Here is an 18,206-nt window from a genome sequence, read left to right as displayed (position 1 = left end):
GCAGAACCGATGTGATTGGTCAGTTAAGTATTTCTATTGTTTTGCTTGATCTAGAGAGGGACAACTGCTATGCCCATGTTAAGTTTTGCATGTATTTATTCATAAGCCTGCCCTGTCCCATTTCTGCAGTAACCCGGCAATTTCTGTTTTTTAAAATGCTGTAGGAAAATTTGTGCTTAATCATATCCTTAAACATCATAACACACATATTTAAATATTTATTTTATATTCCATTCTATGCATTTCTAAACCAGTTTAACCCTTGAATAAAGTGCTCAATGCATTTTGGTACATTTCTTTCTTTTTGAGCTGGCAGTACTGCAAAATTCAGGGAAGTGCAGAATCCCAAAGATCTGTGCTATTAGTCTGGGAGGTACAGATCAGTTCAGTTTGCTTTAAAATGCAGACCAAATGACATCCTCCACCATCCCTACCTGCAGAGAGCTTAATTTTTGAAATCCTACTCCCCCCCCCCTTCCTGTGCCTGAAGATACAGGAATAACTCCTGCAGTTGAAAGCAATTAAGCCTCTCAGTTAGCCTTTGGCATCCGAACCCATATTGATGCAATGCTGATTGCTTAGTGACAGTTGATTACGCATTGACAATTGACAGCTGCTGGTTGGACCAGTGAAGGCTGAAACCTGTCTTTCCACAGTAGGCCATCCGATTAGATGTACCATGACCCATTGTCAGTAATCTTTACAGTCAAGTGCCATTATGCTTTTCACTCATACAATACTCCCTGCATGCTAGCTCCCCCAACTAGGCATGGCTTTGAGAATCAGGGGGGGAGGAATAATCTTCCTATTGTTTTTTTAAAATCTATTTTTTGTAAACATACAAAACACACGCAGCCTATTATTTAACACTAAGAAACAGACACAACGCGGAACGCTTTCCGCATCCCCCGCCCACCTCCAGGAAGATTGCCAATTCTTAGCTTTGCGGTGTGCTCCAGTGGTTTAAGAGAGTCACACAGAGAGGTTATTAGAGTGGCGCTTTTATTGATCAACACAGCACTTGCTGGATGTCTCCTTTACATGCAGCAAAGACAAAGGAGCCCTCTTTGGGTTGAGGCAAAGGCTTTCAAAGCTTCCTATTGTTAAGAGAACCTTTCTGCCAAGAACTCCCAGAATCCTGGCAGTTTTATCCAATACCCTGCTCGATGCAAGAAGTTCAGAGCATCCCCAACAGCAATGGAGTGTGTTTTGAAGTGAAGCAGCCTAACAAGATCAAACAAATTGGTCTAAACCCTGAAAATCTTTTTATTGGAACTCTGAACAAGGCAAAAGCTATTATCACTCGGAGACTTTATGATATCGAATTACAACAAGAAGGCGCCCTACTCCCAGAGACGTATAGATGTTTAAAAGCTTGGCCTAATTTTGCAGCTGCCCCTTACTTAACCAACATCACTAACGAAGCCTATAGATGGGCTTTCTCTAGAGCCCGCTTTGAGACAATGCCCTCAGCAATGCTATACGGCAAATTCACGCGGGTTCCAATGCATGCGCGTCTCTGCCCTTGTATGTCTAATAAGGTAGAATCTGTCACACACATTCTTCTATTTTGCGAATTTTATAGTGAAGAACGAGTTCAACTTATTTTACCGCTTCTATCAAAATTTATACCCCTTCAATATTATTTGGAATCCTCCCCTGAAATTCTTCGAAAATACCTCCTGGAAGATTCCTCAAGCTCAATATCATATGAGGTGGCTAAATTTTGCACTTTAGTAATTAGGAAGCGCAAATCTCTTCTGCTGAATGGTACACTGTGAAGTTCCCTTGTGTAACCTTTTTTCTTTTCTGAGGTTGTTGCTGATTTCTTGTTGTCTGATCTTGTGGTGTTTAGTGTCACTGGCTTTGGCCGCAATAAAACTTGACTTGAGTGAAGCAGCAGAGCAGGACAGCCTCCCCACACCAGAGCCAGGCTCCCAGGAAGGCCTCCCAAAAATCAAGAAGCTGTATTGACCTACAAACCCACTGAACTTCAACAAAACATCTTCTACCTCAGATGCTGAAGGCGCTATGCCCGGGTGCCCAGTTTCTGGGGAGCACAAGTAGGGAGAGTGCTGTTTGCTTCCTGTAGATATCTGGCTGGCCACTGCAAGAACGGCATACTGAACTAGATTTCATTTGAAACACAAACCACCCTGTGAAGAACTGTGAGGAAGGAGGAGGAATGATCTGCTTTGCATGCAGAAGACATCCCAGGTTCAGCCCCTAGCAACTCCAGGTAGGATTGGGAATGTCAACAGCCTGAAACCCTGGAGTCTGAACAGATGATTCTCAGTTTGGTGGGTCAATAGTCTGATATGAGATAAAGGAGCTTCCAAACCACTCCCTCCATAGATGACTGTACAGCCTCTGGAGAGAATTCTGATGTGGATTGTAGGGTGGTTCATGTGGTCAGTTCATGGAGCCAGCCCAGTTGGACCTCTTCAACCACTGTGAAGGGGTTTTTCAGAACACTCTGCCAAGACCATATAACACCGGTCTTAAAGGATCTACATCGACTCCCAGTACATTTCCGAGCACGATTCAAAGTGTTGGTGCTGACCTTTAAAGCCCTAAACGGCCTCGGCCCAGTATACCTGAAGGAGCGTCTCCACCCCCATTGTTCGGCCTGGACACTGAGGTCCAGGGCCTTCTTGCGGTTCCCTCCCTGCGAGATGTGAGGTTACAGGGAACCAGGCAGAGGGCCTTTTTGGTAGTGGTGTACCCTGTGGAACACCCTCCCATCCGATGTCAAGGAAATAAACAACTATCTGACTTATAGAAGACATCTGAAGGCAGCCCTGTTTCAGGAAGTTTTTAGTGTTTGATGTTTTCTCGTGTTTTTAATATTCTGTTGGGAGCCGCCCAGAGTGACTGGGAAAACCCAGCCAGATGGGCAGGATATAAATAAATTTATTATTATTATTATTATTATTATTATTATTATTATTATTATTATTATTATTGCAAAGGAATGTCAGAAATTTATAGCAGGCAAGCTGTCAGAAGCTTGTCCGTTGTTATCAAACTTCTCACTCATGAGGCCCTGCAACACAGTATTAAAAACCAATGGGCTACAAGATGGCTGCCCTCGTATCTCCCTTTTGCCCCTTATAGAACATAAATTCTTAAGAAAAAAGAGAAAACACTCACAGCTCCCCTCTGGCTTTCCTCTTGCCACTGGGATGGAAAACCATTTGCCGATAAGACTCCGGTGTGAAGGGGTTAATGTTAACTAAGGAAGCGGGGGGAGTTTCCTCGGAGTCAGGACAGGAAGTGAACCTCAAGTTCCTCATCCCTTTGGAGGGGAACTTTCCCACAGGTGAAGGGAAAGCTGTCTTGGACAAGAGACTCTAGATTGAAAACAACAACAGATAGTCAGCGGAGAACAGTCTAGTCCACTAGCATCAACCTGCAATAAAGAGGAAGGTCATAATGATTGTTATTCCCAAACTCACCAATACCTGGAGACCACATTAAGCCAGGGGTAGGTAATGTAGTGTCCGCCAGATGTTGGATTCTCAACTTCCATCAGGCCTAGTCAACCTGGCCTATGGAAAGGGACCATGGAGCTGTCCAACAACATCTGGAGAACCAGTTTTCCCACCTTTGTTATACTTTGTAGTGCCAGTGGGTTAGGAATGTAAAAGACCTTCCTTGCTACATCAGACCAAGGTCCATCCAAGCCAGTGTTAGGATAATGGAAGTCCAGCCACATCTGGAAGGATCCACGATGGCTGCACCTGCTACACAAATTGCAGCTGGAATATCAGAGTCATGTGAAGGCTTTGACTTCCCGTCAAGTCGAATCCTTGTCAGCCATATGGATTTAAATCACAAAAAGGGGTCTTTCAACTATGTTACTATCACAGCAGGCTATTTTTGGCAGCAAAGCTTAAATACAGAACTGCAGATGCCAGGAGGATCTGCAGGCAGCCAGCTTAACAAGCAAGAAGATGAAGGGGATTTTCTAAATTGCTCCATTTCAAACCTTAAGAGAGCAAAAATGCAATTAAGAGACTCACTCAGGATTGTGTCTTTATAGCTCGCAGAAGCTCCACATCCAAGCCTGGGACTTGGAAGTGACAGAAGCTGCTTTGAAGTAAAGCTTGTTCCTGCAATGCTACTTGAAGTCATTTTGATGGTAAAAATATATACATACACTCACAGTATGGTGCACCCATTAGAAAGAACTTCAGCAGAGACTCTCAACAGTCAGCTATTCATCTGAGAGAATGTAGGTGCAGCTTTTACAATGACAGAGGGAGAAGAACCACAACTGAAGGTGTTTCTGTCTACCTAGCCCAGTATCACTTGTTAAGCAGGTGTACAATTCATTTACACCCCACCTTTCCTTCAAGGAGCATAAGGCATCAGGCATGCTTCTCCTGCTCCCCAGTTGCACCCTCACTACAACCCGGTGAACTAGATTCAACTGAGAGAGAGCGGTCACTCATGGCCAAGTGAAGATTTGAACTTGGGTTTCTCCAGTCTCAGTCCCTGACACTAACCACTGCACGGCATTTCCTTTTATAGGTACCATACTACTGGGACATGGGGCACTGGACAGGAGAGGTTAATGGAACCAGAATGACTGCAAGTGTTCCTTAAGAGTCAGTGGAAAAGTTGCCAAGTATGTCCTGTTAGGATGGCCGTTAGCTAAGTGGTAGTGGTTGCTTTCTGAGTAGTTTGGAAATATATGGAAGGTGGAACTGACTATCACTCCAAGCAAAAGATGTAATCTAGGTATGTGTAGGTATCTGTGAAAGGGAACAGAGATGATAAAAGGGCTAGGTGAGCATGTGAACAGACCTGGGCGGGCTTCAGGTTCATGTCCTGATTGAGTGCGGCTGCACTCTGGTCTCTCTAAGCTCTCGTTTCCATTCTAACCATAGCTATGTGTTATGTCCAAACCCTGACCTACTGTACTTTAGCATATTACTTTGGTTTACTGAAACATGGCACATTGATACTTTAGTTTATGAAGTTGGCTAGTTTCAATATACCACATTTAAGATTAAGCAGGGGGCACACAAAATGCTAAATAGCAGTTCAAAGAAACCAGAAACCGATTTCTGAGCTCCTTATGACCACTAAGGAGATGGAAAGCAAAAAAGAAAAAGAAAAGCCCAAGGCTCAGCCAGGCTCATTCACATAACCCTAAATTATAGTTTAGTGCTATATGTCTAAACCAGATCAGAGAAAGAGAGAGAGGAGTTTGTGGGCTCTGTAAACTAACAGTGTTTAGTGGTGCTGGCTGCCTCTCTGGAAGTTTGATGTGGGACATTGGAATTTGCAATCGAGAGTGTTCATTCTGGTTCTAGGATGAAAGGTAAAGGTAAAAGGACCCCTGACCACTAGGTCCAGTCGCGGACAACTCTGGGGCTGCGGCGCTCATCTCGCTTTATTGGATGAGGGAGCCGGCGTTTGTCCATAGGCAGCTTCTGGGTCATGTGGCCAGCATGACTAAGCCGCTTCTGGTGAACCAGAGCAGCGCATGGAAACGCTGTTTACCTTCCTGCTGGAGCAGTACCTATTTATCTACTTGCACTTTGACGTGCTTTCGAACTGCTAGGTAGGCAGGAGCTGGGACTGAGCAACGGGAGCTCACCCTGTCGCGGGGATTCAAACTGCCAACCTTCTGATCAGCAAGCTCTGTGGTTTAGGACGAAACTTGTCCCCAAATTCGCAGCAGTTCTTGTCATTTGAAAGAGTTTTCTATTTTTCTGGCTTATGCATATGGTACTTTAGAATTTCAGTCCACAAACAGTTGAACTTATTGTATCGTTTGTGAGGTGGTCTGTGCACTTCTTTTTCTGTGAAACATTTCTTCAGCACTCTGCAGTCTTCCCAGCTGCCCACACTTCCTGACCTGAGGAAAATCCATGGGACGAGTTGCCTCATGACATCTTCCCCTGAGCTTCAAATTAAAGCACGGGAACATATGGAAGCTGGCTACCAAGCGCTTGAGATTAGTATATCAAATGATTTTGTTCAAGGGAAGTCCTTAAAAAGAGAGTTCTCCACAATCATTTCTTTAAAAGTAAGAGAGACTTTGCTTAAAAAAAACCCCAAGCATAAACAACTGGAAGGCATCCAGTAAGCAGCCTCCCCACCTTTCTGTGCTTGGAGAAAAGTCCAACCATGGTTATCACGCTGTTTTCAGGAAGCACACATACCCAAAAACACTGCTAAGTGCAGGACACCAGAGACATGGTGTAGAGCAGGGGTCTGCAACCTTTAAGACAAAAAGAGCCACTTGGACCCGTTTCCGAAGAAAAAACAACTGGGAGCCGCAAAACCATTGTGACATTTAAAACAAATATATCTCCGGAGCCACAATCTGACAGCGGGCGGGAAGGTGACGTCGGGACGGTGCATGACTAACGCACGCACTGCCCCCATGCGACCTCACAGCCAGTACAGCGCCTGCTACAGTGGGGAGTGTCGGGGCGCACAATGCGCCTCCTCCCCTCGCTAGTATCCACCCCGGAGCCGCAGCAAAGATGTAAAAGAGCCACATGCGGCTCCGGAGCCGCGGGTTGCAGACCCCTGGTGTAGAGGTTAGCATATCAGACTAGGACCTGGAAGACTAGAGCTGAAATCCCCATTCTGTTATGAAGTTCACCAGGCCCCAGTTCCGTCATGGTCTACCTCACAGGGTTGTTCTGAGGATGAAATGTGGAGGGGGAGAGCCGTGTACACCACTTTGTGAGCCCCTTGGAGGAAAATGGGGTCTAAAAGTTATAGTAGAAATATTAAGATTTGTGGAATGAAAAAAAGGATGCTCACAAAGACTCCTCAACCACGTTGAAAGTCTAAACTGCAACCAAAGCCGCCTCTCCCCCGTTGAGGATATTTATACATAATGTGCCATATAAATACACACACCACATCACCTTACCTTTGGAGTATGTGGGGTGTCACAGAGCTGGAGCTTTTGCCAGGTGATGTAGTGCAGCGGCGTCCCAGGATAATCTTCCATAGGGAGAGGTTTCTTCCTCAGAGATTCCTTACCTTTCCTCACTGGACTTGCCCACGATTTCGGGAAAGAAAGATCATCCAACTGCCTCTGTGGGGTGACCGGAACAGGGCAGTTTACTCTCCAGTTCCCAGTCTCCCAGTTTTTCTGAGGGGTGACATGACTCGGCTCTTCCTCTTGCATGCTATTGTCTTCTTCCAACTCAGTGTCTTCTCCACAACTTGAAAAATCCAGCTTCTGGATAAAGTTATTACCGCTACTGCTCTCCCAGTCATCCATGGTAGCTGGAAAGAAACAAAACACACAGCCCATTGATTAGCCTTTTGCAATACCTGTCTCAGCCTAGGAAGTTACACCTAGCCTAAGGCTCCAGGAACAAATTCCTTCAAAACAAAGTTCTTAGATACTTTCCCCTTCAATCTTCTCAATTGCGCAATTTCACACAATGCAAAGGCCACACAAACTACCTTGACTTTGTCCCCAGAGTTGTATTTGCTTACAAGAGCTAGTTTTCAGCTTTTACTCAATATACAGACATCCATTCTGAATAATCCCACAGCTACACTGGCATGAGAAGACATACTCCATTTGAAAATAAGACGGCATTTAAAAAAGAAAAATAGTAAGGGAGAGAAAGAAAGACTCTGAGGAGACTCAGGAATAAGGGCATTATTATATTAACCCTGAAATTCTATGTACACTGCTTTGGGAATTAGCCCCACTGAACTCACTGGGAGTTTTTCCAAGTAAATGTGAATAGTCTGTGGCTGCACACAGGTCTCATATTAATCAGGAATAAGCATTTAGTCCACAGCTGTCCTCACACAAGGGGTTAAGTCAGTATATACAGAAACTAGGCAGAGAAAAGCCCCACATAATAATCCCTTTACACTGATCTCCAGAAGGAAGGCCCTATGCTACAGCCAGATGCAAAGGCACCCAGCCAGCTAGCAAACATTTTCTGACATAGCCCATTCTGACTGGAAAAACTGGCCCTTAATAATGCCCTCACAGAATTTATAACTGCTCCAACCCACTGCCATTAAAAACCAACAATTAAAAGCACAGCATCACCTGTGTTCAAAATGACCACATACCATTTCCTGCTCTTTCCTTCCTGCTTAGCCTACTGAATTGCAGGTCTGGCCTTACAAGTGCATGCTGGGATTGAGGTTTTGCAAAATGCCACTTAAGAGCAGTTTCCCTTCCCTGCATAGCTTCCTGTTTTTCATCGTGGTCCATCCTGCAAGGACTTGCATCTATGCAGCTCCCTCAGCATTGGAAAGTGCTTGCCCATGAGAAGTAAGGGTGAGCAGTGACGTAGCCAGGTTTGCTGGCGATACAAAATTGTTCAGAGTGGCTAAAACAGAAAGAAGATGGCAAAGAGGTCCAAAAGGACATCTCCAAACGGAGCGAATGGACATGATTTCACAGATACGCTCATGGGATCTGAACCAACCAGAAATGAGACCTTGGGGGGGGGGTCACAGTAGACAGCTCACTGAAGATGTTGACACAGTGTCTGGCAACAGTGGGGGGGGGGAGGCAAATTCCATACAGTGGTACCTCAGGTTACATATGCTTCAGGTTACAGACTCCGCTAACCCAGAAATAGTACCTCGGGTTAAGAACTTTGCTTCAGGATGAGAACAGAAATCGTGCTCCGGTGGTGCAGCAACAGTGGGAGGCCCCATTAGCTAAAGTGGTGCTTCAGGTTAAGAACAGTTTCAGGTTAAGAACGGACCTCCGGAATAAATTAAGTACTTAACCCAAGGTACCACTGTACTAGGGATCATTAGGAAATGAAAATAAAACACAGAGCCATTATTGAAATCTGCGGTGTAACTGCACTTGGGAGCAGTAGCACGTACAGTTCTGGCCGCCTTGCCTGAAGAAGGATATTGTAGAGTTGGTATGGAGAAAGTGGTTGGAGAAATGTTCTCCACAACTCAGGGCCATCCACTGCAGTTGAAATGTTGGAAGATTCAGGACAGGCAAAAGAAAAGACTTTTGCACATAGTTAAAACCATGGAATTCATTCCCAAAAGAGGCAGTGTCAGCCACCAACTTGCAAGGCTTTAAAAGAGGATAAGGCACATTCAAGGAGGGTAAGGGTATCAGTGGCAGGTATGCTATAGCATGATCCTTCTTTCCTGGTCTATCTTTAGTGTCTGCATGTTTTGGATTTTCTGGCTGATTGGCTCTGAAGCTAATTGTTATTATTTGTTAGTATTTGTATTGTTATGTATTGCGTTTGTGTTCTGGATGGTAAACATCTTTGGAAAAATAGGCAGGATATGCATTCGTATATATATATAACCTAGCTTGCAGTCCAAACCAACATATTGGCAAGTCCAGAGGGAGGTCCTACTGAACTTGGTGGAGAATAATTGTGCATAAGCCGAAGTGCCAGAAAGGAAGTCCCATTTCTGATTGGACACCCCCAGAGATTGTGCCTTTAGGATGTAATCCTGTGCAGAGGAACTTGCAACCAAATCTTACGCGTATTTACTCATAGGTGGCACTTTGACCGACAGACTTTTTCTTTCGGATATGTGTGGTTGCACTCCTAACCCCGCTTACCACAGAGTAAGCCCCATTCAAAAGGCCAGCACTTACACGCAGCAACACGGTTAGAGCAATAGACTTGGGTGCAAATCCTCATAGCATGGAACGCAGCCTCACAGGGTTGCTGCCAGGAAAAGGTGGGGAACAAAGAACCCCCAAACTCAGAAGAAAATGTCATTCATTTTAAAGGCGCGTGCGTCCCTGTTAAGCCTTTTAAGAAAGGCAAAAGGCTACAAGCATTTGCAGTGCAAGCCCTTGAGCAGTTTAATGGGGTGGGGGATTTACACGTAGCGCAAAAAGGATCGGGCTGTTAAGCTCTCAGGTGCAGCGCTGCGCGCGTTTACTCGGGACTTTTCCTTCCCACCGAACAAGCGTCCAGAGGCCCGTGCGCCACCTCCCAAGTTTGCGCGCGGCCGCCAGCGCGCACACGGGCTTGCAGCCGGCCGATTCCCTGCGCACCAAGAGGATCGCGGGCAGAGGCAGGCGGGCATCCCTCCTCCGAGCTGGGCGTCAGCTGCCCGCAGCCCGCGCAAGGCCCCGTCTGGCCGGCCGGGCCGGGAAGCGAGGGGGCCGGGCGTCGTCGGAGCGCGCCAAGCGCCGCCCCTCGGCTCCGCCAAGCGCCGCAGCTGGCTGGCTGGTTGGCTGGCTGCTGGCTGGCTGCTGGCTGGCTGGGCCATGGTGGAGCAAGCCGACGACGCGCCGCTGCTCTTCTGGGCCGAGGGCCCGGCCGTCTCCCTCCCGGAGCCCGGCGAGCCCGGCGGCTGGGGGGGCTCCTGCTCTGGCGTCAAGGGGGAGGCAGCCGCCGGCGGTGGCGGCGGCCCCGGCGGGCGCCTCCAAGAGCAGGAAGGAGCCGAGCAGGTGGAGGAGGACCAGATCTTGGCCGTGTTCGTGGTCACCTTCGATCCCCGCACGGGTAAGGGCTGCTTGCAGCGGAATCGCTTAGGGATGCCCTCGCCGGATCTCCCTTTCCCCCCGTGGAGGAGGAAGGGACTCGGATTCGCACCCAGTCCCCCCTCCCTTGGCAGCCCGGGTTGCGCGTGGTGGTGGGTGCCTTTACAGCAGCAAGACCTCAACAGGAGCTTGTGTGTGTGGTTTCTCCCCCTTTGGGTTGCTTTCTGGCAGAACCGAGTTCCTCTGACCATGCACAAAGGGCGCTCCCCTCGCCCTCCTTTAAGCTGCAGTTGCATGTCGGCATACACCTTCCCAGGAAGGAAACCAACCGGTAGGTTGGCATTAGGGATGTGTCACCTCTTTTCCTACTGCCTTGTGATGCCCAGAGAGGTTCCTAAGATAGCAGCCATGAATTCTTGGGCAGGGAAGGTGACTTGCACCTGTTTGCTTTTCCACCAGGCTTTTCCCAATGGAAAACTTAATAGTGTCTCCACCCACTGTGAGTCATGGATGCCCTTCGTGGCAGCCACCTCAGTGGTAGCTGATGATGCCCGTTGAGGGTGAAAGGTCTGATTGGTTGTAAGCAGAGAAGACAGGCAGGTGGGGCCTGGCTGAGGGCAAACTGAGGCTAGTGGGACAGTGCCATGTTTGCCCCAATTGTGTAGCATCCCCCTCCCACACAGGTATCCCTCAGAAGACATCTCCAGACGATGGAAGGGGATAGAGTCGTATGCTGTCTACCCACTGCATTCAGAGAGGCCCTGTTGGAAGCAGTAGGGCCTGCACCATTGACCCTTGACCTCTCAGACTGCAACTTCAGAGTACCACTCCTGGGACTTAGCCCAAAGCATTTGGATGCCTGGTGTGAAAAATACACATGGTCCCCCCTTCCCCACTGGTGCGTCCATGAACATGGGGCATGATTCTCTGGGACATTTTCCAGTGGAAGTGTCTTTGAATTGCACAAGTGCACAGTTGTGCTTGTTCTGGTGGAGCTGTCCCAAGAGGACTTCCTAGTACCCTTAGATGCCCAGGTTGGTCTGTCCGTCTCTGCTGCTCTTAATGGCAGACCTGAAGGGATTTCTTTCTCTCCATCTTCCGTAATATTTGATTGATGGGTGTTGATTGTGGATGGACAGAAAGGGTGTATTGCTTATCACTACATATCTTAACTTGCAGCCAGGGTAGCCAATGGGGTATCCTTCAGATACTGGTGGACTACAACTCCCATCAACCACAGCCATTGGCCATGCTACTTGGGACTGATGGGATTTGTAGTCCAGCATCATCCAGAAGCACTGTACTGCCTTACACAATGCGCTGCCGCAGAATGTAGCAGTGGGCTGTGGGTTTGTTTAGGTAGCTTTTGGGGAGGATCAAACAAATTCACGGAGGAAGATGGGTCTTACCAGCCATTATGGCTAAACGGAGCCATACTCTTCTGAGGCAATATGCCACAGACTACCACTTTCTGGAGACCAAATAACAAGGGAGGGCTGTTGCCTTCAAGCCCTGCTTGTGGGCTTCCCAAAGGTGTCTTATTGGCCACTCTGGAAAGTGGAATGATGGACTAGATGGGCTTTGGGTCAGACCCCATTGCATTCTCACCTGCCAAGTTGAAGATATGTTTTCTGTTATGTTCTGTATGAATGTTACCAATTCGGAGTAGTTGGAAGGACGTTCCTCTTAAGCAGATATAGTATGAAACCTGTTAGAGGTCACCAGCGTGCTTTCAAAGCCCTTCCCTTGTAACCCGAAGGGTCCTTTCCCTTCCACTGAAATGGGTGAATTCTGTTATTGCCCATTGGAAAGGTTTTGGGGTGCCAGCAATAGTTTATCCAGTTTGTAAATGTGCCCATTGGCACCAAAGGGTTGGCAACCCTTGTGTTAAAATGAGAGATTCGTGGTGTCAGAAAGTTCCCAAATGCTATTGATCCTGGATGTCCTGCTCTTTAACTCCAGCTTTACAAGGATTGTTCGTGGTTACTTGGCTGGTGGGGAGAAAAATACTCTGCACGTGCTTAAAGGCATTGACGCATATTCCTGGAGTTATCTTTGCTTTTGAAATTAACAGGAAGAATTAAGCCCAGCCTTGCTTTTATAAGGATAAGCAAAACTGAGTACCATTTTTACTGTCAAATTTCTGCAGCATGAATCTTTTTGGAGTGGCTCAATATTTCCTCATTTCTTGTGTTGTGTCCTTTACCTACATCCTGTTGCATGAATATGTGGCAGGTTTTCAACAGTTTAAACAAGTTCTTTGGAAATATATGCAAATTGTGTGGGTTTTGTTTTTTAAAATTGTTTCCCTGGATGAGATCTTCACGTCTCGCATCTTGAAGAAGTCACATAATATTCTGAGAGATCCCACCCACCCTGCTCACAACTTCTTTGAACTATTGCCTTCGGGCAGAAGATATAGGACGATGAAAACACGAACCACACGCCTTCTGAATAGTTTCTATCCAAGAGCTCTGATTGCACTAAATAATGATTTCAGGGCCAGTTGCAAGGTTTAGCAAGCAGGGAGTAGGAAGGAATGAGATAGGTTTCAGGTTATGTTATGCCTTTAATAGGTCATGCTATATTCTGGATTATGTTATGTTTTATAGATTATGTCTGAATAGGATGAGAGTGTCGGAGATACGTGCAAATGTATATGTGAACCCGGTCTTTGGGTGGGTGTTTGATTTTCGTTGTTGTGTATACTGTGTATATACGGACAATGACAATAAATTTATCTTACTCTTTTTCACTGGAGGTTACTGAAGGCAACTAACAACAACAATGCAATGAAATATATTAAAAATAGATAATAGCTGTGAATACACCATTAAAAAACAAGACAGGTAAAAAACATCAGACATTTAAAAAAAGCTAGTGAAAACCAATTTCAGTATATTCACAAGCCGGCTTGTAGGCGAAAAGCCTGTTTAAGTAAAAATACATTTTGTCTAAATAAAAAAGATAACATCATAGCTGCTGCAAGATAGGGTGACAGCTGCCAGCTTGTCTTTAAAAGAGGATTAGATAAAACTCATGGGGGATAAGTCTATCAGTGTCTACCAGCCAGGTTGGTCATGTTATGGGAGGCAGTATGAATACCAGTTTCTGGAATCCTCAGGTGGGGAGACTGCAATTGCACTCAGCTTCTGTTTGCAGTAATCCTAGGGGCATCTGCCAGGTGAAAACTGTGATAAGCTTTTGGCCCTCTCTAACATGGCGACAGGGTGAGCTCCCGTTGCTTAGTCCCTGCTCCTGCCAATCTAGCAGTTCAAAAGCATGCAGTGCAAGTAGATAAATAGGTACCGCTCCAGTGGGAAGGTAAACGGTGTTTCCATGTGCTGCTCTGGTTCGCCAGAAGCGGCTTAGTCATGCTGGCCACATGACCCGGAAGCTGTACGCTGGCTCCCTCGGCCAATAAAGAGTCGTCCGCTACTGGACCAAATAGTCAGGGGTCCCTTTACCTTTAACATGACTCTTAAGCTCTTATTTAGCCTTTTTAGGCCTTCCTAAAATGACCAGGGTATCCTACAATGGCAGTCCTACAATTCTGCTGGTAAGGAATAAAGTCCTATTGAACATGAGCAAAAATGCTAAAGGATTGGGCTGCGTGGCAGCTGATTCTTTAACCAGGGTAACCTGTAGCATTGACTGATGCCACGCTCGCCTTCAACAAGTTAGTTCAAGTAGCTTATATCTTATTTGGTCCTAATTCAGGTATTGATGGCTCACCTCTCTGCCCACGCTCAGCCAAAGCAGTTTACATGCATGCATCCAGTTCTGTCTTAGCCACTTGAGTTGGCCTTGCTTGAGAGACTGTGGAGTGGCTTCTTGCTTTTGTGAAGCTCAATAATTAATGCTTCGCTTGAAGAACACTTAACTTCAAGGGTTCTTTAAATGCCTTGCATATTCCCGAGCCATGTGGTGCAAAATCTGCTGGGTTGATTATGAAACCCGTAATGAAAAGGTCGTGGATAGGTGTGTGATGGCGTGTTAGTTCGTCCATAGGATGTTGCTTCTGGTGGTGTTTGCATGGCTGCTGTGTTGGGGGTGGGTTGAGGAAAGGAGAAGTACTTGCAAAAAGAGCATGGTGGTCTCTAATCCTCCTGTTTGGTGAGGCTGCCTTTTCTCTCCCTCTGTGTTGGAAGTGCTTGGAGGGTGACTTCAGACTTCATATGCGTTCAGTGGTATGAATCTCTGTGTTGAATTCATTAAGAGATTTCTATACCTTTACCAAATATGATCAATGATTGCAAAGATAATATTGAAAAAACATAATGCTTAATAAACAGAAGCAGTTACTGTAAATTACATAATTAACAATATCATAACAATGACTTAATCCACCACCTTCTAAAAGTCCAGCAAAAGAACTGGGTTTTTACCTGGCACCTAAGGTTGGAACAAAGTGTACTTCATTGGGGAGGTTGTTCTATAGGTTTAGGGCCACCACCAAAAGGGCTCTTCCTTTTCTAAGGATGCAGACATAACCGCACTGTTATCAGAGTCTACATATTTTGGCTTGGCTTTCTAGACAGTCATAGCTGGTGGTTGCCACTGACCCCTTCCCCTCTCTGTTCTGGGAAGATGTGATGTGTCTGAGTGATGTGTCAGTTATGGTCACATTGTCCTTAGCTAGGGACAACATCTGGGATCCTTGGGCATCTTTGACACGGCCTGTGCTTGATATCTGTCCCAGGCTCCTGCCCCCCAGCACTTCTTATTTCCCCCCTCCCCAGTTTGGTCCTCCCAAGCAGTGCCTGGTAGCTGAATCTAGCCACCATTTTAATTTCCCACAGCGTATTGGGGAAGGCTTGCAGCTCAGTGACAGAACACCTGTCTTGCATCCTGAAGGCCCTAGGTTTAGTTACTGGCATCTCCAGGTGAGGGCTAGGAATATGTAGGCAGTACTGAGCTATATGAACCAATGGTCTGATCTCAGTACAATGGTACCTTGGATTCTGAATGCCTTGCGAGTTGAATGTTTTGGCTCCCGAATGCCGCAAACCCGGAAGTGAGTGTTCCAGTTTGTGAACCTTCTTTGGAACCCGAACGTCTGTTTTCAGAAGCCACACTTTGGTTTCCGAATGTTTTGGAAGTCGAACGGACTTCCGGAACGGATTCTGTTTGACTTCCGAGGTACCACTGTATAAGGTATCTTCCCATGTCACTGTATTCTCCTGCAACTTTGCCCACATTTTTTGTCCCCTATGTTGCCTCCCCTGAGTTTTGGCTGCAAGTCTGTCCCTCGGATGTCTTCGGAGAAATAGTGGAGTCGTCTTTTGGTCATTTATGAATATAGACAGGCTCACTGACAGTACTAGCCTCAACCAGACTACAGTGAGGAGTGGGGTGTTTTTGTTTTTAGCACTAGTGAAAAATTCAAATCACAGTTTATGGATTTATGTCTACTTGCACAAACAGTCAAGCCGCAGTCCTATCCAAATATGCAAATATACATGCATTTAAAAGTACAAGAAAGTTACAGCAAGACGTCATTTCTAGATATTAAAAAATAAAATGATTAATGACGAAATGGTAGCTTAAATATCACACGGGCTAAGATAGCAGTTTTAAATAGAAACACCATGCACTGTTTTCTCACGTCCCTTCATGTGACAAAGTTCTTTTGCCTCTTCTGTGGAAGGAAGAGAATGACAACATCAGCAGACTCCCTCTCTCCCCCTTTCCCCTTACTGGTTACGTTCTTTGCGAATGTTGAGGAATGGGAGGAAGTAAAGTCTGGATTGCCTCGCTACTATTTCCCTGACCACAAATTTGCCGTTCTAATCTTGGGGCTGTTCAAGTTCCGTTTTTTGGGCTCAATTGAAAGTCTTCCTGATGTCAGAATTAGTCACTTTGTGGAGGACTTTCCTTATCCCCCGCAAACACGCTCTATCAGTTGACATCAGCGGCTACTATTTACGATGACTATGGCCACATTCACAGCGAACATTTCCCGGAGTGGTTTGGCACTCAGTCCTTCTTTGCAGAGAACTCTGAGAACTCTGCAGCTCTGTCAGGGGGATAGGGGTCCCCTAGTAACTCCCAGCACCCATCACAAGCTACAGCTCCTAGGATTATTCGAGGGAAGCCATGGCTGCTTAAAGTGTGTGACTGTACGGTATGAATGTGTCAGAGGCAGCACAAATACCAGTTACAGGTGAACTGCAGTAGGAGGGGACTATTGTTCTCCTGTCCAAGATCTAGACTTCTTCCCTTAGGGTAGAACTTGCAGTGATACCCAAATTCCCGCTGTTTAAACTGCCTTGTTTAGTTATGGGAAGCATTTTTCTTTTCCCATAGTGTCAGTGTGTCTGTAGCTCTTATGAGTACAGTATGGAATGCACTTGTGCCAGGGTTGTGGGCAGGGTGGATAAAAATCAATGATTAAAAATAATAATAATAATTGGATTTTTAAAATTTTTAATCAATTTTTTTTTATTTAAATTGGATTTTTAAAATAAAATGCTTTTGAAGGAAAAATCTTTCTAGAGATAGTTTTCTATTTAAGTTACATTATAGTCCAAACTCTATTAATCAGGAAATAAGGATTTGTTTTAAGTTTTTCATGTGTGCTAAAACTCCGCCTAAGTTTTTTTTAAACAAACAAACAAAAACATGGATACATATGCTATAATGTTATTGCTTTGGTTAAATAAATTGTTTAACTAAACTAAACTAAAATTGTTGGTTAAATTGTTTAAATTGTTATTAAGGAAAGGATTATTTTCTCCTTCTAATAAAGTACAGCAGAAAAGTTGTCCAAATATAAACAGTTCACTTATTAAACCTCAAAGCAATTTCATAATTATCTCTCTATGTATTTCTAATAGTATAACCAAATCAGTCTTTTTTGATATAACTGTATTATTCCAAAAATGAAACCTCCCTCTGGTTGTAAATATTAAGATTATACTAGCAAGAATGAGTCTTTTTGTAAAAAAGAAAAGAAAAAAGATTTAAATCAAGTCTTACTGACTAGTGATTTAAATCAAGTCTTACTGACTACTGATTTAAATCAAATCCACCCTGGTTGTGGGAGTAATTTATGGGTGCATCTCCTCAGCGAAGCACATGCCACTCCATTTTGTAAATACTGTTGTTTTGGCTTTATCGTTGAGTGTGCATTCCGCAGAACGCAAGGGAGAGGCAGAAGCTGAAACAGGGAAGGGGGAAAGTTTAACTGGGAAGTCGTCTGCACTTTACATTTAAATCGGTATGATACCACTTGCGGGAAACCAAGGGTCAAGACTGTTTAAAGGGGCATTATAAGGTTTCAAATGTACAATGCAGGTGTGACCCAGATATTTGCTGTTTGTGGGAAGCACCTCTCTTCCCCGCCCAGAAGAAATAACTATGCAGTGACTGACCTTCCTTTACCTGAGTCCACTGTTGGACAGAATGAAGCAGTCGCCTCAGGTGGTTGATTCTGGAAGTTATGAAAGGGCAGCAAATTGTTCACTATTTAATTTATTATTACTGCCAGGGGGGAAATGGGAGAGGCGTTTGTGGACATTTCTGCTTGCGGTTTCAAAATGTTTTGATTGGCTTTGTGTGCCGTGCACTTTGACTGGAAACAGGGCACCATTCATGCTTGGACTTGGGTTGCAAAATATTTTGGGTTGGTTCTGTCTGGGTCAGCTTCAGCCGATATTGGACTGTGGCTTGGCCAGATGTGGGGGGTCTGAAGGACCGTATTAGACCCATGTGCTCAAGTTCCCTCCTGCTGATTGATGCTTTGCTGTTACTGACACCAGGT

At 45.5% G+C, this 18,206-nt stretch overlaps 2 protein-coding genes across 10 annotated transcripts in view; one reads left to right on the top strand and one right to left on the bottom strand.

Annotated features, from left to right (window-relative positions):
• WEE2 (WEE2 oocyte meiosis inhibiting kinase) overlaps window positions 1-18,206 on the bottom strand; it is a 30,350-nt gene that overhangs the window by 10,788 nt on the left and 1,356 nt on the right. Inside the window, exons 1-3 of one of the 9 annotated variants that reach the window (XM_082240515.1) lie at window positions 9,915-10,135; window positions 6,905-7,266; window positions 3,154-3,353 (exon numbers count right to left, since the gene is read on the bottom strand). In XM_082240515.1, coding sequence (XP_082096641.1) covers window positions 3,154-3,353; window positions 6,905-7,266; window positions 9,915-10,041 — 689 coding nt within the window. In that variant the 5' untranslated portion in view covers window positions 10,042-10,135. Of the gene's footprint in view, window positions 1-3,153; window positions 3,354-6,904; window positions 7,267-7,713; window positions 7,961-8,056; window positions 8,441-9,601; window positions 10,136-18,206 lie in introns of those variants that run through there. The other 8 variants (XM_082240516.1, XM_082240517.1, XM_082240514.1 and 5 more) reach the window with 8 other exon arrangements.
• Window positions 10,214-18,206, top strand: part of DENND11 (DENN domain containing 11) — a 31,421-nt gene continuing 23,428 nt past the window's right edge. Inside the window, exon 1 of the mRNA XM_082240579.1 lies at window positions 10,214-10,463. Coding sequence (XP_082096705.1) covers window positions 10,226-10,463 — 238 coding nt within the window. The 5' untranslated portion in view covers window positions 10,214-10,225. The remainder of the gene's footprint in view (window positions 10,464-18,206) is intronic.

The sequence above is a fragment of the Podarcis vaucheri genome, assembly GCF_965113315.1.
Source record: "Podarcis vaucheri genome assembly, chromosome: 10".
Taxonomy (NCBI): Eukaryota; Metazoa; Chordata; class Lepidosauria; order Squamata; family Lacertidae; genus Podarcis; species Podarcis vaucheri.
This window is presented reverse-complemented; position numbering and strand designations above follow the sequence as displayed.